The 22,451-nt window shown below is 42.6% G+C and overlaps 2 protein-coding genes across 2 annotated transcripts; both read left to right on the forward strand.

The window, feature by feature from the left end:
- Window positions 1-1,087: 1,087 nt before the first annotated feature.
- Window positions 1,088-20,640, forward strand: LOC136277586 (uncharacterized). The gene is made up of 4 exons (XM_066159961.1): window positions 1,088-1,633; window positions 1,750-1,999; window positions 2,248-2,954; window positions 20,377-20,640. Exons 1-4 carry the CDS (start codon window positions 1,088-1,090, stop codon window positions 20,638-20,640), a joined length of 1,767 nt encoding a protein of 588 aa, XP_066016058.1.
- Window positions 20,641-21,191: 551 nt separating this feature from the next.
- LOC136277588 (uncharacterized) lies at window positions 21,192-21,855 on the forward strand. The gene is made up of 2 exons (XM_066159962.1): window positions 21,192-21,482; window positions 21,556-21,855. Exons 1-2 carry the CDS (start codon window positions 21,192-21,194, stop codon window positions 21,853-21,855), a joined length of 591 nt encoding a protein of 196 aa, XP_066016059.1.
- Window positions 21,856-22,451: the final 596 nt, after the last annotated feature.

Raw genomic sequence — 22,451 nt, forward strand, 5'->3', positions numbered from 1 at the left:
GGACGTCCTATTGAACGAGGTAGGTGAAGCTTTTGACCGTCAATTTTCCTATCAATCTCAACTGGGAGGCGCAGCCCTTTCCTCTTCCGCTCCTCCCGGTTCTTTCGAATTTCTTTTGGATCCCTTTGTGCATCGCAGAAGTGAACGCATGGGAGTGCGAGAGCGACACTACACCACGCGTCTGAGACAACGCGGTGCGTTCATTCCTTCCCAGCACGTACCTTCCACACCTGCGACAACAACTCGGACTACTGCAGTGCCTGTCTCCAGACTGGATGTCCGGATTACACCGAGGCCCGATGCCGAAGTCTTCCGGCGATGCAGACTTGCGATTCATGTAGACAGACATTCTATGGGACAGCGTGTCTCACCAATCACGTGTCTAAGACACAGAGTGGGAAGACCGCGGATCGCCAGCAACTGAGCGTCTGTACGAGTTGTAGGAAGTGTGGCAACTGTCGCAAACTCCTTGTGGGTCGCAAACAGCAACAAGAACACCGGAGTGGCTACGTCACGTGTCCTTCGTGTCACCATTACGTCGAAGCCTTGTCGCATCGGTGCTTCATTCAAGTGGCTAAGACTCCCGAGGAAGAACGGGCGGAACGTCGCGCCAAACGAAGACCTGGTCGTCTTCTGCGTGGTGCTGCTGCCAGCTTGGCCACCGTGCACTCCAACGAGGACGATATGCCCTCCACTTCTCTTCTTCCTTCACCTCCTGCGGACGGTGTCGACCTCAATGACGAAAAACCTCCGTTACACGTATTCTTCGACGTGGAGGCCATGCAGGACACGGGACGTCACGTTCCGAATCTTCTCGTGGCCAAAAACCGAGAACGACGAGCGTCCAGTCCGCTTCCGGGGAGACTCGTGCATGCACGACTTCTTGGAGTGGCTGGACACGTTGACGGAGGAGGACAGCCGAGAGGGGAAGGTGTTGGCCCACAACTTCCAAGGGTACGACGGTTACTTTGTCGTCGAAGAGTACCATCGTCAACACCGCATCCTCCAGCAGTTGAGGAACGGTGCCAAGCTGTTGCAGGTCACCTTTGATCGCATCACCTTTATAGATTCTCTCTCCTTCTTCCAAATGCCGCTCTCGGCCTTTCCCAAGACGTTCGGTCTCACCGAACTCAAGAAGGGGTATTTTCCGCATCTCTTCAACACCCTTTCTAATCAATCCTACGTTGGACGCATTCCTGACACTTCCTACTCCATGCCAGACGTCATGTCTGTATCTGCGCGACGGGACTTTGAGGCGTGGCATACTCGACAACGTTTGGCCAACGTCATCTATGACTTCCAAAAGGAGTTGACTGAATACCGCGAGTCTGACGTCAAACTCCTCAAGCAGGGGTGTCTCTCCTTCAAGTCCGTATTCAAGCCTCTGGCTCGCTTCAATCCCTTTTCCCACATCACCATCGCCTCTGCTTGCAATCGGGATCTTCGTCAGAACCACATGGAAGCTGACACGATTACCAACGAACCGCTCCACGGGTGGCGCTTGAACACCAATCATTCTCGCGTCGCCCTGGAATGGCTCCACTGGCAACAGCACCAGTTACCAGATGAAGACGATTACATCCGACATGCGGGCAATTCTGGCGAGTACCGGATTCCCCATTCCCGGTACACAGTATACGGATACCATGAGAAAACCGACACTGTCTATGAGTTCCAAGGCTGCTTTTGGCATGGTTGTCCGGTCTGCTATTCCAATCGCACCGAATCCCATCGCTGCCTCGACGATAGGTGCTGCGTAATCGAAGTTTCAGGGTAGTCGAAATTTGGAAGTGTCAATGGGAAAAACTGAAACGAGAACGTGAAGATGTTTGTGCGTTCGTTGATGCCCTAAATCTCTCGGCTCCTCTAAATCCTCGGGATGCGTTCTTCGGAGGTCGTACGAACGCCTTACGACTCTACCACAAGGTAGACGAGACTCGCGGGGAAAAGATTCATTACTTTGATTTCATGTCTCTGTACCCGTGGGTCAACAAGAACGGTAAGTACCCTCTGGGACATCCCGAGATTATCTCTCAACCCGGTCATACAGACCTTTCTCGTTACTTCGGCTTAGCGAAATTCCATTGCTTCCACCCCATGGTCTCTTCCATCCCGTGCTACCTTACCGTCATGCCGGCAAACTCACCTTTCCGCTCTGTACCTCCTGCGTGGCCGAGGAAATGTCCAAACCCTTTCTGGAGCGTACTCCCGTCTGTACTCACACGGATTCGGAACGCTAACTCGTAGGGACCTGGTGCGCACCAGAACTCCTCAAGGCTATTGAGAAGGGATACACAGTCGTCTGCGTACACAAAGTGTGGCATTTCCCAACCACTCGCAGAGGGCTCTTCAAAGACTACGTGAACACGTGGCTCAAGATCAAGGAAGAGGCCAGCGGGTGGCCGAGTCACGTGGGCGACGATCCCCTGAAACGTCAACGACACTTGGCTGATTACAGAGACAAAGAGGGGATCGAATTGGACCTGGAAAAGATCGAGAAAAATCCCGGACTGCGTACGCTGGCCAAGATGATGTTAAACTCCATGTGGGGTAAATTTGGTCAGTGTACCAACAAGACACAAGTCCGGGAATTTGATGACCCCAAAAAATTTTCCACATTCTGTAATAGTGACACCGTCCAAATCAAGTATGTTGGTATACATTCAGATGAGCGGGTGGAAGTACAATACACTTTAGAAGAGGAAGACGAATCCATCTCGCCCAACCTGAACATATTCGTGGCCTGTTTCACGACCTGTTGGGCTCGTCTAAAACTCTATGACGCTCTCGACATCTTACAAGAGCGAGTACTCTACAAAGACACGGACTCAGTCGTGTTCCTTTCTGCCCGAATGCCCGAGCCACCACTGGGAGATTATCTGGGGGACTTTAAGGACGAATTGCCCCCAGACGATTATATAGTGGAATTTTCCTATGGTACAAGACCCATAAAGGTAAAGAGGACTGTAAAGTTCGGGGCATCACGCTCAATAGTCTGGGGCAGAGACATGTCAATTTTGAAATCCTCAAAAATAGCGTGCTAGAAGACTTAACTTCCCCACTGGAGTCTGGCGAGGCGCGCGTCACCGCCGTACCCATACCATACAAAATCGTGAGGAACGCCCAAGAATACCAATTGTCCACCACGGCCCAACAAAAAAAAAAAAAGTTGGTATACAACAAGCGCGTGGTGAATCCTCACACGTTCCAAACCTTCCCGTATGGGTATGAGCAGTGGACGGAAGAGGACGCGCACGTGTCTGAACTGCTCACTTCTCTCTAATTCTTATTCTGACGGTCACCTAGCTTCATCTCACCTCTTTTTCCAAAAAAAAGAAACAAAAAACAAAAAAACAAAAAAAAACAAAAAAAAATTGTAAATAGTGTAAATAGTCCCAGCGACAATGAGTCGAGTTGACTACTCAATGATACCCACCCGCATCTTTCGTAGCAATCAGGGAATCAAAACACAAGTCGAAGGTAACCAACCCCTCGAGGCGTGCCCCATTGTCACGGGAGATACGGGTTTAATGCTCTCACACGAGAGGGGGACTGCAAAGTCATTTTTAAGAAATACGCATGCGCATTTTTTTAGGTTACCACATGGATCGGAAAGATCGAAACGTGACATATATATATTCATTCGAACCCAGTTTGTCAGGGTGATAGTGATGACGTCATAGGATCAAAAAGTCAATACTCCTAACTAGAATTGATGACGTCATAGGTCAGGTTACTATGGTGATAATGATGACGTCATAGGATCTAAAAGTCAGTACTCCTCACTAGAACTGATGACGTCATAAGTCAGGTTGTTATGGTAATATGGATGACGTCTCACTAGAATTGATGACGTCATCCTTTAGGTCATAGGTCAGGTTGAGAGAATTCGAAAAAATCAGCCCTGAGTGAGCGGATACCACTACTCATTAACATGTGTTCCCTTGTTTTCTGTAAAATTGCCCTGTTTCCAGCGTTATTGCAACGGGAAAAGATGTTTTGCAAGGCTGCAGCGAGTCACGCTGATTTTTACTTGATTTTACTTAAAACAACGTTTTTGCTTGTTTTTGGCTAGGTTCTGCTGTAATCAGCATCATCTTTTTGAGCAGAACGTTTTCCTCTTTGTTCGTTACCAAACTACACTTTTGACGCTCTATATTACCGAAAGAATGTTTTGTTTTGTTGGCAACTAAATTAAGTTACTTCGAACCCTATGTCAAAAAAAAAAAAGGCGTTTTCCCTTTCTGTGTTTAAAATACGCTGCGTGTAGCTTTATTGCAGGAGAAACACGTTTTGCTTTGTTTGCGGTAAAATTGGGCTGTTTCCAGTGTTATTGCACCGGAAAAGGGTTGTCTGCCAGTTTGCAGCGAGTTACTTTGATTTTACTTGATTTTACTCAAAACAACGTTTTTGTTTGTTTTTTGCTATGGTAAGCTGTTTTCAGCATTATGTTTCTGAGAGCAGGCTTTTCCTTTTTTCCGAGTTAAACTTCGCTTTTGACCCTTTATCATACGGAAAACATGTTTTGGTTTGTTGGCAACGAAATTGGAAGCTTCGAACTTTATGTCAGAAAAAGCAGCGATTTAGTTTTTCGCCAGAAAACACGCTGCCTCAAGCTTCATAATACCGAAAATATGTTTTGGTTAGTTGGCACCAAAATTGGGTTCTTTGAGCTTTATATCGCAAAAAGCAGCGTTTTTGCTTTTTGTTTGCTAAAACACGTTGCACTCACACAACAGTCTGTTTGCCGTAAAGTTGTGTTGTTTCCATGGTTATTGCACGGGAAAAAGGTTTTCTGCCAGTTTGCAGCGAGTCACCCTGCTGTTCTCTTGATTTTACTCAAAACCACGTTTTTTCTTGTGATTGGCTAAGTGACAACGGTTTTGCTAGTTTTTGGCTAGGTTACGTTGTTCTCAGCATCATCTTTGTGAGAAGAGCCTCAATAGCGTTTTCCCTTTTTAATTGCTAGAATACGCTGTTTTCAGCTTTATTGCACTAAAAACATGTTCTTGCTTTGGTTACCGTCAAATTGGGCTTTTTCCAGCGTTATTGCACTGGTAAATGGATGTCTTTTCCAGTTTTTTGCGAGTGACGCTGATTTTTACTTGAGGGCACTCAGAACAACGTTTTGGCCTGTTTTAGTTAAGTTACCCTGTTTTCAGTATTATCTTTCTGAGAGCAACCATTTTCTCAGTTTTTGTAGGTAAACTACACTTTTGACGCTTTATCTTACCGGAAACATGTCTTGGTTTAGTTGCAGCTAAATTGGAAGCTTCCAGCTTTATGTCAGAAAAAGCAGCCATTTAATGTTTCGTTGGAAAACACGCTGCTTTGAGTTTTATAGCACCGAAAATATCTTTTGGTTAGTTGGCAACGAAATTGAGCTTCTTTGAGCTTTATATCGCAAAAAGCAGCGTTTTTGCTTTTTCTCGTATAGCAATTTGTTATTTCTCGTATAGCTACACAGGGCTTGGTAGATATGCTTTTTCAAATATTTTCGAGAGTATAGGGAGCACTGAGATTGGGCGATAATTGTTCTTGTCATCTTTGCTTCCTTTCCCCTTGTAAATGGGTGTAACTCTGGCGGTTTTCTACACTGAAGGGAAAGAACCTATCAATGCAGTGATTTATCAGCCGACTATGTGGCAAGGAGATTGGAGGGGCAGCTATTTTCGGTATCCTTGCACTAATTCCATCAGATCCTGTAGCCTTGTGGGATGGTATGTGTTTCAGCACCTCCTCAATTTTTTGCGGTGTGATATGTGGGATAGTGAACTGCACCATGTTAATGCCGTTTGTGAGGTCCTCCCGAGGTTTGAAAGCTTTCAACTGGTTTGGGTTACTTTAACTAATTAAGATAAATAGTGCAGTATGTGCAGTTTCATTTTGTTCCCTAGGTTGAGTAATAAACCAGTTGGGCCATTTAAGCTACACTGTGCAGTTTCTGAAGATGAACCTACTAAGCTACTTGTGCATTTTATCCAGTTAAGGTATTTTGACCTAAGAACTATTCCAACAAATTAAAGATATATTGGCCAATTTTTGCAATGTAACTGATTCTGCTAGCTTGACTATTTCACCAGCTGAACCATTTAGGCTAGATTGTGCAGTTTGCACATGTGAACCGTTAAGCTAGTTTGATCATTCGGATGATTTCAAACTAATTAAGATAGAACGCAAGTTCTGCAGTTTGACTGTGTTCGCTAGTTTGACCACTAAATCTGCGCGTCAGTTGGACAATCGCAACAACTGTAACGAATTCAGCTTTATTCTGCATAGTTAAACGAAGTAAGCTACTTGTGCATTTTGTGCAGTTGAGCCATTTAGTCTAACTTGACCATTTGAACTATTTCAACAAATTAAGATAGATTGTGCAATTTGTGGACCTCAATTGTCTTCGCTATCTTGACTATTTTTTAACCAGTTGAACCATTTATGCTAGTTTCTTATTTAACCAAGATAGATAAGTAAGGCAATTTGGGCAGTTCAATTCTCTTCCCTAGATTAGTTGAAACAACTTAAGCTTGCTTTTGCAGTTTGGGCAGATCAATTGATTAAGCTAGTTGTGCATTTTTTTTTTCTCCTTTTTTCGTGTAGAGGGAGACAATTACTGCTTCTCTGTTGTCCTGTAGTACCTCTCCACTCTCCCAGCAGGAAGTGAACAGCGTAGTAAGTCGTTCGGTGATACTTACTCCACCAGCTTTGTACACCTCCTCTGGGACTTACACTCTAGCTGAATGACTCAGTTAAGTTGTTCACTTCCTGCTGAAAGAGTGAAGTGGTACCACAGGACATCAGAGATGCAATTATTGTCTCCCTCTAAATTAAGAAATGTAACAAATTCGACTGTTCCAACTCTAGAGGCATCAACCTCCTCTTGGCGTTCAAGTTGCCCATAATGATGAGGTTGTCCCTTCTGTCCGCTTCCCAGAGGAGGGACCTTTAACTTGCTGTAGATGGCCTCTTCGATAGTGGGATCTGCCATAAGTGTGACAGCGTACACACTGATGATGGTGGTGAACTGATATTTCTGGAGGGTGCGGAAGAGGTACATAAGGCAGTTCGAGTGTTTTACAGTGTGTACTTGACAATCTGTGCTCCGTGCTCCATAACTGATCCTTGCTCCGGAAAGTGCACCTCACTAAGAGGAGCAATGTCGATGTCTAGTCGGGCTAGTTCCCGAGTAAGTTAAAACTTCTTGTCTATGATCTTCACTTCTTTTCCTGTTTCTAAATGCTTGTGTGGGATATCTGTTGGCCGCAGCTAGCCAGCCAGGTAGAGTTTAAGAGGAATTGGGCTTGAGCCACCCTTTCTAGGCTGCCTCCGAGTGCAGCAAGCAGTGCTATCTCTAAGTAGGGCTGCTTGGTCCCTCAGGGTCCTGCCGAATCCTGTTGTCCTCTCCTCAACAGGAAAGCGACGAATACCCTGAGCAGCCTACATGAGTGTCCAGAGTTGCGACTAAGCACGTCTAATACTTGTGTTTTTGCTCTTTCTCCATGGCTGTAGGAGTTTTCTTCCCGCCTGCGCTTACTAGGTTTAGAGTGGGGGTTAGGATGCGCAGGCTGACTCCCCTCTTTTGGCCAGGGAAAAAGCTTTACATTGGGTGAGGTGACTGAGACAGCTGTAGCCTTTTACATAAGAGTGTCCATCTCCTAGCCTTTGGCTCATAAAATATTTCTGGGAGACACAGGGTGTCGCTCTCATTTGCCTTCACAGCTGATGGGAGCTGTCCTCATCCGCCCATTCTGTCATCGGAGCTTGGTTGCCGTACTTGTGGTGGCTCTTCACACGTCAAGCCTGACTAGCACACCAGCAGGAGGGTGGAATCTCGTTGCACACCTGGCTTTTTTAACTTTGTTGTCCATTCTTGTGTTAGGATAGGTGTCTGTCGTAGTCACGTAGTTCACTTTTCTGTAATCTGTGCACACACGATAACTTCTGTCTGGCTTGGGAACAAGTAGACATGGAAAACTCCAACTACTGCAGCTTGGTCCAACAAGGTCGTTCTCTGACAAATATTTTATTTCAATTGTGAGATGTTGTTGCTTACTTGTATTTACCCTGTATGGATGTTGTTTTACCGGAGGAGCATCACGGACATCCAAATCATGAGAAATCTCACCTGTCCTGGAAGGTACGTCAGAGAACAGGTTTTCATACTCTTGCAGTAGCTTCTTCAGGTCCTGCCTCAGTGGGACGAGGATGACTACTCCTAAGTTTACCAATTAGGCCCTGGCTGTTCGAATGCCGGATAACGCTATCCGCTGGATAAATCAGTATCCAGTGAATTGCAGAGTAGATTTCGTCAAAGTTATCCACTGGAGAGCAATTTATCCGTCGGCCAATTTATCCGTTCACCCTTGATACAACTGGACCCAGTTCTTTGGGCTCAGAAACAACTCCATTAAAACCTGCAACCTGTTTAACTAAATTACTACTTCCACCCAAATAAGGCTTTAGCATGTTTACATGCTATAACTGTGACTGCTTACGCTCATCTGGAATGCCTATGATATATTTAAGGTCATCTAACATCTTCTTAATAACGTAAGGACCAAAAAATCTAGAATTATGAGTGTTTCCAGACACTAGGAACAATGGATGAACCGTGATTCCAAGCTCATGCATGACTCGTTAAAATATGTCAGACATAAAACTGGAATCTTGGATAGAACCTGGAAGACCTATCAGTGTAAAGAACTTGGATAAAGCTCTTTCTATAGCCTTTGCTTTGATAATATTCTCAAGGGCACGGCTTCAGGAAATCTGGCGGACACACACATGATGGTCAACAAATACTGGTTTCCAGACCGCGTCTTGGCTAATGGCACTACACGATCATCAACGATTCTGCTGAATGGCTCTTGAGTGGCTGGTAGTGGCTGTAACGACGCTTTTGGAATGGTCTGGCTCGGTTTCCCAACCACCTGGCAGGGGTGACACGACTTGCAGAATTCCGGTACATCTTATCCTAGTTTAGGCCAGTAATAATTGTTTAAGATCTTCCGGTAGGTTTTTTTGACGCAGAGGTTGTCAGCCAAAGGGGTCTCTGCGCTTTGCTTAAAATCTCCGGTCCTTAGGTGTTTGAGACAAAAACCTGGTACCTGACAGCCCACTCATGTTAGGCGGGAACATCAGGTGGTCTCCATTTTCGTAAAGTAGCAGGTGGGGTAAAACGTCTTGAAAATTTGGGTAAAACTTCCGAATGTTCATGTTGTTCTGCAATGAGCTGAGAGGTTGACATCTTTTCAAGCTGTTTCAGTAAACTTTTCCTAGAAAGGATTTGTACTGGCTCAGAAACAGAGGAATTCGGTTGCTCTACCGTTAACGACTTGGCTGATGACAGTGTCCGCTAATGTTACTTCTTCGTCATGTTATTCTTTCTTCTTACTCCTGGCTCGTATCATTACACATGCTGGGTACAGATTGGATCTGGAGACTCTTCTGAACTGGGCTTCTTGGTGACATTAGCATTAACACCTACTTTGTCTCCTGCAAGGTCGTTTCCTGGGAATATGGTGCACTCCCTCAAATGATAACATAGGCTGTATTCCAACTTTCACAAGCCCAGACACAAGATCTGATGTTAGGTAAACTGTATGAAGTGGCCCCGAGGGATACCCGGAACTGATTCCTCTGATTGCTTCATGCTGTAATGCCAGTCTCTCTTTCTGCAGCCTTTCTGATGCGGGAGTGTATGGCCGGATGCCCTATCCTTTTGGAGAGAGAATTTCGGTGAGCTATTGCGGTAAGTATTGCCGCATTTTTTTCTGGTTTTCTTTTTTGTGGTGTTTTATGTCAGCATATTTCCTTTGAGCTTTGTTGCCTGTTTGGTCACCCATCCCATTTTGGGCTCAGTTACCCTCGTGCTTCCGCCCTTTGGGGTGTGACTCTTAGGGGTTCTGTTTCCCCTTTTTTCCTGTTTTTTCTCCTTTTTTGGATAAGCTGTTTGGTCTTAACATTGACGTCCACGTTGCTCTTTTTCCTGCTGGCACGTTGGATGTGGATATTGTTCGATATATTAAATCGTAATTAAATGCTGAGTCTAAACCTAAGGTCGTGTTATCTGAGTGTGCTCTAACCGTGTCGCAAAGGTAAATTTTGAAAAGGGTGGTGAGGACTCTCAGGCTTTCTTTGAAGAGCAGGGTTATGTGATCTTAAATGGTGGGGACTGTGAACAAGGGTAGATGCCGGTGCTGTAAGGAGGTGGGGCACTTACTCAGTGAATGTTGTCAACTGTGGGGGAACCTCCATGCCCGGGAGGGTCCAGCTCCGGACTGTGTTTCCGCTCAGGTCGAGACTCCTTTGGGTGGCGGGGACCCTTTTGAGGTGGGCCCAGTGGATCCAGATAATGTTGGCTCCTCTGATTGAGCTGATAATTTAAGCAATGCATCTGATAGTAATTGCAATGGTAATGTAAATAATGCTAGTAATATTGCTGCAATAAATATGTTAAGCAGCAACACATGTAATGCTTGTAATGCCTCACTAGATAACTTAAGCGATGACATAGGTAATTCTAGGTATGCTGTGGTAATTATGCCAAATAATCAAAGCGTGGAAATTGGTGAATTAGTTAATAGTGTAAATGACAGTTCAACCGTTGGCGATAATGATCGTGCTCTTGGGGACCCCTGGCCCCCTGACATTGAGATGTCCTATGCCTTAGCCTACAGAAGCGGCCCTCCGAGGTGCTTTCAGATGATCTGCTCAGTTCTGGGTCCATGTCATTGTTGTCACTGCCTTCCCCAGTCCCTAAGTCCGTTAAAAGGAGGTTCAGTGCCTCTGATTTCAACGACTTCAACCAATCAAGATAGACTGTGTAAGTTTCCCAGTTTAAGTTTGTTTGCTAGATTGACTACCAAAGCAGTTCAACCAAATCAGCTACATTGTGGGGATTTCTAATGCATCCTGTGCGGTAAGACCACTTCAGGAATTTTGACTTGTTGAGCTCCGTCAACGAATCGAGACTGCAATTTTTGACGTGAGTTTCACCGTATTCGCTGGTTTGATTTTTAGCCAGTCAAATAAGTTCAGTAAGTTTAAATATTTCAACTACCTAAAGCAATTCAGTTTAATTTTGCAGTTTATCAGATATATTGTGCAACTTGTGCAGTTTTACTGCTTTTGCCAGTTTGACTATTTAACCGGTAAAACCATTTGAGCTGCATCGTGCAGTTTCTGCAGTTGATCCAATTGAGCTATTTATGCCTTTTGTCGAGCTAAATCATTAAAGCTAGTTTGACTATTTGATCTACTTGAACCAACTTAAATAGATAAAGGAAATGAACGTACTAGCGCACTAAACAAATAAAGAACGAGCCGCGATGAGTTGCCCGTACCAAGTACTACGGTTCTAACGTACTAAGCAAATAAACCTGCTGTGGTGAGTGTCTGTACCGAGCACTACGGTACTAACGTACCAGCGCACTAAAGAAATCAGGAAAATGCCGTGAGGAGTTGTCCTTATCGAGTACTACGCTACTAACGCAGTAAGCAAATAAACATGCCGTGGTGAGTGTCTGTATGGAGTACTACGGTACTAACATACTAGGGCACTAAACAAATGAAGAACAAGCTGTGATGAGCTGTCCGTACCAAGTACTACAGCACTAACGTATTAAGGCACTAAACAAATGAATAATAAGCCGTCATGAGTTGTCCGTATCAAGTACTACAGTACTTACGTACTAAGACACTAAAAAAAAAAAAAATGAAGAATAAGCCGTGATGAGTTGTCTGCACTAAGTACTACAGTACTAACGTACAAGTGCACTAAAGAGATGAGGAACAAGCCGTGATAAGTTGTCTGTACCATTTACTACAGTACTAACCTACTAGCGCACTAAACAAATGAGGAACAAGCCGTGATGAGTTGTCTCTACGGTACTAACGTACTAAGCAAATAAACATGCCATGGCGAGTGTCTGTACCAAGCACTACGTTACTAACGTACTAACGCACTTAACGAATAAAGAACAAGCCGTGATGAGTGGTCCGTGCCGAATACTACGGTACTCACGTACTAAGCAAATAAACATCCCTTGGTGAGTGTCTCTACCGCGTACTACGGTACTAACGTACTAAGGCACTAAACAAATGAAGAACAAGCTGTGATGAGTTTTCTGTACCAAGTACTGCAGTATTAGTTTACTAGCATACTAAACAAATGAAGAACAAGCTGTGTTGAGTTGTCCGTATCAAGTACCACGGTGCTAACGTACTAAGCAAATAAACATGCCACGGTGAGTGTCTCTACCGCGTACTACGGTACTAACGTACTAAGGCACTAAACAAATGAAGAACAAGCTGTGATGAGTTTTCTGTACCAAGTACTACACTATTAGTTTACTAGCACACTAGACAAATTAAGAACAAGCAGTGATGAGCTGTCCGTCCCGAGAACTACGGTACTAACGTACTAAGCAAATAAAGATGCCGTTGTTAGCGTCTTTACCGGGTACTACGATGCTAGCGTACAAGGGCACTAAACAAATGTAGAACAGGCCGTGATAAGTTGTTCGCACTAAGTACAACAGTACTAACGTACCAGCCCAATAAACAAAGGTAGAACAACCTGTGATGAGTTGTCTGTACCAAGTACTACAGTACTAACGTCCTAGCGCACTAAACAAATGAACAACAAGCCGTGAGGAGTTCTCCGTGTCGAGTACTACGGCGCTAACATACTAAGCAAATAAACATGTCATGGTGAGTGTCTGTATCGAGTACTACGTTACTAACGTACTAACGCGCTAAACGAACGAAGAACAAGCCGCGATGAGTTTTCCGTGCCGAGTACTACGGGACTAACGTACTAAGGAACTAACAAGCCGTGATGAGTTTTCCGGACCAAGTACTTCAGTACTAACGTAGTAGCACGCTAAACAAATGAAGAAAAAACCGCGATGAGTTGTCTATACCACGTACTACATTACTAACGTACTAGCCTACTAAACAAATGAAGAACAAGCCCTGATTAGTTGTCTGTACCCAGTACTACAGTAGGAATGTGCTATCGCACTAAAGAAATGAAGAACAAGCCGTGATGATTTGTCCGTATCGAGTACTACAGTACTAACCTACTAAGCAAATAAACATGCCGTGGTTAGTGTTTGTACCGAGTACTACGGTACTAACGTGCTAAGGCACTAAAAAAATGAAGAACCAGCCGTGATGAGTTGTCCGTACCATGTACATCAGTACAAGCGTAGTAGCGCACTAAACAAATAAAGAAAAGACCGCGAGGAGTTGTCTATACCAAGTACTACAGTACTAACGTACTTACCCACTAAACCAATTAAAAACCGAGCCGTGATGAGTTGTCTGTACCAAGTACGGCAGTAGTAGTGTACTGGCACACTAAACAAATGAAGAACAAGCCGTGAAGAGTTGTCCGTATCGAGTGCTACGGTACTAACGCACTAAGCAAATAAACGCCGTGGTGAGTGTCTGTATCGAGTACTACGGTACTGACGTACTAGGGCACTAGACAAATGAGGAACAAACCCTGATGAGTTGTCCGTACCAAGTACTACAATACTAACGTACTAGCGCACTAAATAAATGAAGAACAAACTGTGATGAGTTGTCTGTACCAAGTACTACAGTACTAAAGAATTAGCGCACTAAACAAATGAAGAACAAGCCGTGATGAGTTGTCCGTATTGAGTACTACGGTGCTAACGTACTAAGCAAATGAACATGCCAGCGAAAGTGTCTGTACCGAGTGCTACGTCACTTACGGACTAAGACACTAAACGTAAGAAGAACAAGCCGTGATGTGTTGTCCGGGCCGAGTACTACGGTACTAGCGTACTAATTAAATAAACATGCCGTGGTGAGTGTCTGTGCCGAGTACTACGGTGGTAACGTACTAAGGCATTAGATGAGCCGTGATGAGTTTTCTGTACCAAGTACTTCAGTACTAACGTACTAGCGCCCTAAAAAAATGAAGAAAAAGCCGCGATGAGTTGAGTCTATGCCAAGTAATACAGCATCAACGTACTAGCCCACTAAACAGATGAAGAACAAGCCGTGATAAGTTGTCCGTCCCGAGTACTGCGGTACTAACGTACTAGGAGAATAAACATGCCGTTGTTAGCGTCTGTACCGAGTACTACGGTACTAATACACTAAACAAATAAACATGCCGGGGTGAGTGTGTTCGATACTTGTAGAGTACGAACTGATATTGCGATATGAAGTCCGGGTAAACGCTCTTGAAGCGTCTAATTCAACAAGTAGGTCGTCTCAGTTTGTGTAACAAAGAGCGATATGAGAAGTAGAACGCTATTCATTCCGGAATAAAAAAACTTTGGATGTAATATAATTACGAATAAAGCATCCGATGGGTTGTAGTATTAGCTTGGATTGGATAAAAAATAATCATGCATGATTTAATAGAAAAATTCAGCATAATATGTTATTGAAAACCCCCCCGTCTTTTGCCACCCTCACCCACACACACACACACTCAGCCCGAACCCTATGCTGCCGCATGCAATATCCTGTACAAAAAGTAAACTCCATTTCCCACCTGATAGGCAATCAGTAAACTTGGTACCTTTCGTGAAAAAACCTCATTATACGCCTCCAAGAACCCATTGAATGAGACCCAACAGTGGTTTCTATGAAAAAAGATGAGATCAAAGGATCTTAGTTTTTGCCTCAAATAATCATTTCAATCAAGTACATGAAACTGGTTACTCAAGTTTAGGGGAACGTGTATCTTCAATGGAACAACACTTACCCAGGGCTTGGTATCCACCTGTAGAAATCAAGATCCATATAGGACACGTTGCTTTCTCAGTGAAAGGCGACTGAATAGTTTTTGGATAAATATGTGTTCCACTTTCGTCAGTGAAGTACCCAATGTCATATGTAGTTTTACATTCCTGCACTCAACCACGAACAATTGCTTTCGTAGGGCTGTTGTGTATTTGAAGGCACTCTTCACATTTCGAACAAGAGTCCACTGGTGGAGTGATGGACTTGTTGAAATGACAGCCGTTATCGCAGGCAAGAGACCATAAAATGTCTCCTAGAGCGCTGGAGGAGGATGAAAGCAAAGGTTATAGGCAGAGCTAAATCCTAGTTTTTTACACTGATAAGTCTTCCAAGTTCTATCCAGTCTGACCAAAGTTCCAATTTTTAGGTCTGGCGTACTTCAACAAGTCGTGCGCAAGCTTGGAATCACACAGTAGAACGCACTGTATAGGTCATCACTAAAGAACATGATGACTATCTACTCTTTTGAAACAGAGAAACCTTGAGACGAGGGTATTGTAACGTAGTCAGACAACACAACGATTTTGATTTAACCGAAAGTTGACCTTTTTTAAAAAAAAAAACCTAACATAACACCTGTGCATGCATCCGGGATATCAGCTGTTATTGTACTGTGTAAGCCCGTAGAGGCTATTGTGGCATCGTTATATCTTCCTTCGTTGAATAAACAGACGGCGCATGTGGAGGATTTGCAAAGAGTAGCTGATTCGGATCAATTGGTTATAATAGTCAGGTTAGCTCGTACCGTTCATTTGCACAAAGTAGCGATGTGTCGAAATGGTCAAATTATTACCAGAAATGACCAAATTAGCTATCGCTTTTCTAGACGTAGTGCACAGAGTAGCTTCATTGGATCAACTGGTTATAAGAGTCAAGTTAGCTCGCCAGATTCTTGTGAACAAAATGCACAAGGTAATTTGCCTTAACTGGTTAAAATCCTTCTAACTGACGTCAGTTTTAGCTTTATCTAGATGAAAACGCTTCTTGTTTGCCACTAGATCACACCGTTTTAAGCTTGATCGTACAAAAAAACTTGTTTTCACTTATTTGCGGCTAAATGATACCAGTTTTAGCTTTGTCTCACTGAGATTTAAGTTTTAAGCTTCCATGCATTTAAATTTGGTCTCTTGTGCTTGTTTTCCACTGAATTATCTTGTCTCTTCCTTTATCGCACCGGTAAAGATTTTCCCCTTGTTTGCAGCTAATCACGTGATTTGACCTAATCTCACTATAAACAGGATTTTATCGCCTTTCCTACTAAATTACGCTGTTTCAACCTTGATTGTATTGAAAACATGCCAATTCGCTTGTGACTAATTTTCACTGATTTAAGCTTTAAGGCACGGAGAACAGTTTTCGATTGTTTGCAGTCAGATGAATTTTTTTTTAGCTTTATCTCCTAGTGCTAAATATGTTTTAGGTATTTTGCGGCTAATTTACAGAGTACCAAACTGTTTATCTGCATTTATAGAAGAGCAAAAATTTTTCAACTTGGTTTTACTGGATAAGACGGTTAAACTAGCTAAAACTGTTCGTGGAAATAAATGTAAAAGTAGCTTAATTAGTTCAACTCGTTAGATTGGTCAAAAAAAGCAAAAACATCTGGCCAAAATGCACAAAGCAGCTGAGTTGTTTAAACTATTTGAATTGCTCAAATAAGCTCACAGGATACATTTGGACGAGGGGCACTTACTAAATGAGTCGGTTCAAGTGGTTAGGAAGATCAACCTAGCTGTCACAGTCGAAGTGGACAAAATACACGAATTGGCCGAAACGCTTGAACTCGTTATATGGCCAGAATCGCTGAAAATGTTTCAAATGAACAGAACCGTTGAAATAAACAAAAACCAACTTAAACAATTGAACTCGTTAAAATGGTCAAACTAACTTGAATAATTCGACTGGCTAAAATAATCGCTGAAATGCCTGAACTGGACAATATGCACCAAACTAGGGGAATTAGTTTTATTTATTAAAATGCTTAAACTAGCAAAGGGAATTAACCTACATAAAACTGCACAAACTAGCTAATTAAGTTCAACTGGTTAAAATGTGACCCTCTACGGGGCTTCAGAAAACTAGGTAAACGCGCACACATTGCACGCTATAACACGCTCACACGCTAATTGCATGACGCACCTACGGTGCAGATATGCGCTTGAAAACAATTGATTTTAGATAGCGTGTTGTAGCCATAGGTTGTTTCTGGCTGACACGGTAGAGGCTTGCTTCTAGAACACGCTAGATTTGTTTGTTAAGGTGCTAGCTTATTTTGTACAATCCAGCTTACCCTGTTATTTGCGTTTGTCAGCTTCTTAATAAATTATTGTGAGAATGGTGTTTGTATAGTATACTTCTTACGGAATATAAGCGAAATCTGGTAGTTGTTTTAAAAAAAGGAAACATTCACGGAAAATCACAGCTCTTTCCCTCAGGATTTTTTATTTTATTCTATTTTTACAAGGAATTCAGTGAGCACGACGTGTTTCATAAGTTCCAGAGGAGCTCAGTTTGAGCACGTGCATTACTTCTATTAAACAATCTTTATCTTGCAAAATAGAAATCCTTATCGCTTTACGAAGTTAACGAGCCGAATCTTTGTGAATCCTTTGGCAACAGATATCCGGCTCAATGTTCCCACCCTAGTTAGCCGGCGCAAAACGAGGGTTTCTCAGCGAAGCCGCATATTATTTACTGTATGCAGATCTTGGCATTTTAGGAGCTCTTAGTCTTTAGCACTAAACCTTGCCAAGCGCAAGTTCAACGCAAACATACTTAAACTTAAAATTGTCAAAAGTATTAACGAGTCTCTTAGTTCGCAAACTGAGAAAACTTTAAAGTTTCAAACTCCTCTGGACCTTGTGCGTCTAGCCATCTGCTTTGGTTTCCCTAGTTACGTCATTTACACCAGAAAACATTTGCACCCACAAAGGAACAAACAAACGCTTCGTAATACTTCATTATCAAGTTTCAAAATGCAATTTCAAAGACGTGAATTCTCATACTTCCTGAACTGCGAAAAAGTATCTCTAGAAGACTATTTTAGCGCCAGAGCAGCAGAGGAGGAAGATGATCAACTGTACGACTACAGTTAAGACAGTAGCGGTGAAACTGATCAGGAAATTGACTCTGATGTTGACTTTGACTTTTTGGAGTGTGATTTATGTGAGCGATAAAAAGTGCAGGCATTTCCGGCAAAAACATCTGGATTTGCTCATCGAAATAACGGAGATCCAAGAAGCTCTGCCACTAAAATTTAAGACATCGTCGATTGCCGAAACAAGTGTGCGGAATGTTCCTCTACTGAACTCGATCTGGTAATTTTGGATGTAATCCACAGTGCCATCAACTGTGACCACGTCAGTTACTTATGAAGAGCTGAAAAAACGAGGAAGTTAACAAGGATGTCTTTCTATTTCCACAGCCACTGAATCTGCATGAAAACTCGGAGGAAGAAAAATTTTTGTTTGTTTGTTACTAAAGTGGGCTGCTTTAAGCTTTATCTAAAAAGAAAATCACCAATTTTTTCCTCTCCTAAAATACGCTCGTTTTACCTTTATCGAGCCTTAAGCAAATTTTACTTTGTTTGCCGCCAAATAGCGCTCTTTCCAGCGTCATTTCACCGAAAAAAGGTTTTCTGCTACTTTGCAGCGAAACACCTTAATATTTCTCTGATATCCTTAAACGTTTTTTCTTTTTTCAGGTAAATAACGCTCTTTTCAAGGTCAGATTTTTAAGAAAAACGTTTTCGCCTTTTTGTAACTAAACTGCGCTTTTTTCAGTGTTATCGCACCGAATACATGTTTTGCTTTGTTTTTTTTCTAACAAAATGGGGTTGTTATTAGTGTTATTTTGCCTTGTTTGCCGAAGAATTGCGCTGCTCTCAGCGTTATTGCACTGAAAAAAAATGATTTCTGCCAGATTGCAGCAAGTCTGCCGGACTTTGACTTGGTGTCACTCAAAACGATGTTTTTACCTTTTTTTTTTTCTAAAGTACGCTGTCCTAGGCTTTGTCTTTTTGAGAGCGTTTTTGCTTTTTTTCTAACTGAACTATACCTTTTTATCAGGTTTATTGCGTCGAAAACCCATTCTCGTTTCTTTGCGGGAAAATTGCGCTCATTCACCGTTATTGGATAGAAAAAAAAAAAAGGTTTTCTCCTTTTTTGTTCCTTAATTACACTGTTTTAAGCGTTTCTGCAGCAGAAAAAGGTGTTTTGCCCGTTTGCAGAAGGTCACGCTCATTTTAGCTTTACTTCACTCGAAACGATGTTAAGTCCAAATTAAGCTCTTTTTTACTTTAATGCACCGGAAGCATGTTTGGTTTGCTCTGCACTCAATTTTGCTGTTTGAAGCATTTTGCACCAGAAACATGTTTTTTTACCTTTGCAACGACAACTGGGCTGTTTTTCGCTTTTTTGAATTTGAGCAACGCTTTCTGCAGTCTTACAGCACCGGAGTCAGTTTTTGCTTGTTTCCAGTTGAAAAACATTTTTTCAACTTTACCTCCTTACAAACAACATGTTTTTAACTACTTTGCGGCTATTTTTCTTTGTTCTGAGAGTACAGGACGAATTTGCTGAATTGAATTAAATGGATGAAATAGTGACACTACCCACAGCACTTCGTGGCAACAAATACGGTAGACGTAGACGTGGACTGGCGGAAGGTAAAGACCGTCAAATATCAATTCCGTATGATTTTTTGGGTTTAAGGTAAAATTTATCTTGTTTTCTAATTTCGATCAAAGCTCTCCGTGTTTTATCATGGCAGATCACGAAAAAAGAAAAAGGGCAAACGAAGAACAACAGAAGCATTCCGAAGTGCAACGGGAAATTGTCCCAGCTTCGATCTCTTTGAGAGGAAAGTAAGCTAATATGATATTTTCAATCGTAGGCTGTACAGTCGTTTCAGAACGTTCAGTTGTCTTCCCAGTAGAAAGCCTAATCACGCGTATAAGCAGACAGTTTAATCAAGGATCGTAACTAGGATTCATGGTTTATTGAGACTGTTTTCAAAAAAACGTGCGAGAATTCTGCTCTCTTGAAAGTACAAAAATTGCTAGAGTATAGTAGGACAATGTAGAATATTGTCGTTTTCAAAAGATATAAATTCAAGTATTTATCAATTTGAAAGTTTTTGTGGGAGTCGTAAACTCCACCTAGTGCGTGCAACAGCTTTAAGAACATGTGCACTAGGGAGCCTTAGTTCTGATTTTTCCTCCTCAGATGTCCTAGTACTAGCCCTAACAGAAACAGCTGATTTGGTGACTCGACAAATTATATATCAAGTACTCTTGCTGGATTCACCAACAAAGGTTTTCATCTGCTCAAACAAGAAGAACCTTCGGTTTTCCATTGTTGAAACACAGAAAGAGGAAATGAGTGGTCATCTAAACTTGCTAGCTAATTTATTGGAAGAACATGGTTCTGACATGCCAAAGACGATAATATTTTGTAACACTTTAGGTAGGAGCCATAGCTATTTATTCAGTGAACTTTTGCATAAAGTTGGAAAAAGTGCCTATTTCCAAGAACTTCTACAGATAAAAAAGACCTACTGATTGAAGTTTTTCATTCCCTGTCTTAGAAGCAAAACAAAGACAAAATATTTCAATCTCTCAGAGAGGATGACCAGAAAAGAATTATAATTACAAGTACTGCTCTCAATATGGGTGTTGACTTCCCTGATATTGGATATGTTGTTAACTGGGGACAAGCAAGAACCTTACTTGATCAACATCAACAGACAGGACGTGCTGGAAGAGATGGGAAGCAGTCACATGTTGTTACCGTATATCATGGACAGCAACTTGCTCATTGTGATGATGATGCTAATGCAAGAGATTTTTAATGACATTCCCAATTTGGATTCAGTCTTTTACTGCTGTTGATTGATTATCAATATGACGATGGTGATGAGTCTCTAGAACTTATATTTCAAGGCCTCGATTCAGACGGTGAATCATCGGTTGATGACGACGAACTTTATTATTTACAAGACTATAAACAATATGTACGCTATTCATGTGTTATGGCATTTTGCCAGAGAAATCGCTCTTTTCAAAAGTCAGTCATTTTATAAACACATGTAATTTTTAAAAGAAAGACGGATCCTGGCGTTAGACAAGCCTGTACAACAACAGAAGGCTGGCGTTAGACAAGCCTGTACGGTGTCGGCAATGCTCTTCAACCATGACCATTGACTGGGTAATGAGGTGCACAACAGAAGATCAGTCACGGGGCATCAGATGGACTGTCTTCTCTACGCTGGAGGACCTAGATTTTGCAGTTGATCTAGCTTTGGTCTCCCATGCTCACCAACACGTGCAGAAGAAGACGACCCGACTCAACACTTACGCACAGTAGGTTGGCCTGAAGATTAGCCAAAAGAAGATAGAAGTGATGCTGCTGAACGTGTCCAACCCTAAACCAGGTCAAGTGAACGGAGAAGATTTGCCAACAACTGAAGAGTTCACTTACCTGGGCAGCACAGGAAGCCATGATGGAGGAGCATGGAGTGACATCAAGAACCGTCTCAACAATGCCAGAAACGCACTCAGAATGCTCAACAACGTGTGGAAGTCCTTTCAGTACAGCACCAAGATCAAGCTGAAGGTCTACAAAAGCTGTGTGATGTCCACCCTACTATACGGCACTGAATACTTGAGGATGACAAAGAGTGAACACCAAGATGTCAGTCTTCCACACAAAGAACCTCGGGGGAATCCTGCAAATGTTTTGGCCTGACACTCTCTCCCACCAACAGCTTCTCGCCCGCTGCAATCAAGGAAGCGTGGAGACCATCATCATGCGAAGGCGATGGAGATGGATTGGGTACGTCAGGAGGAGAGAGCAGGACAATATCACTCGCACAGCCCTTCATTGGACACCTGAAGGAAAGCAGAAGAGGGGAAGACCAAGAAACACCTGGCGCCGATCTGTGGAGGCAGGGCTCAAGACCATGCAACACACGAGGGACTCTATCCAGAAGATGGCCCAGAACTGTCAGATGTGGCGATCCTTGGTAGCCGCCCTACGTGCCACAGGGCATAATGGGCATGACTGACTGGTTCTACCACTTTACAAGTCCATTCAATTAAAATAGTCTGACTGTTTTTAATACTTCAAGAAACTCAGCTAGATTGTGCAGCTTGTGCCACTCATTCATTGAAGTTAATTTGACCATTAAAAGTACTCCAACCGGTTCAAATAGATTGTTCAATTTTTGACTTGACCTTTTACTGTTAAGCAGTTGAAACCATTTCAGCTAGATTGTTCAGATTGTGCAGTTAAGCCAATTAAGCTTATTATGCATTTTTGTCCAATTGAACTAACTTAGGCCTCTTTGATCACGTGAGTCACTTCCACCAATTAAAATAACTTTTGCAATTAATCCAGTTTATTTGTGTTTTAAGCAGTTGAAGCATTTAAGCTAGCTACGTTTCTTGAAGAAATTGGAATTGTCAACTTTTTTGATTGATTCGACTTGTTAAAGAGTCAAACCATGGAAGACAGTTAAACAACTGGACAGATTGCATCATTTTTCTTAATTAGTTGAGGTAGTTGAAATGGTTCAATTGTACACCATGCATAACTAGCTTAAATGGTTCCATTGCGCAAACTGCACAATCTAGTCCAAGTGGTTAAACTAGCTAAGATAGT

This window comes from Pocillopora verrucosa, chromosome 13, assembly GCF_036669915.1.
Source record: "Pocillopora verrucosa isolate sample1 chromosome 13, ASM3666991v2, whole genome shotgun sequence".
NCBI lineage: Eukaryota > Metazoa > Cnidaria > Anthozoa > Scleractinia > Pocilloporidae > Pocillopora > Pocillopora verrucosa.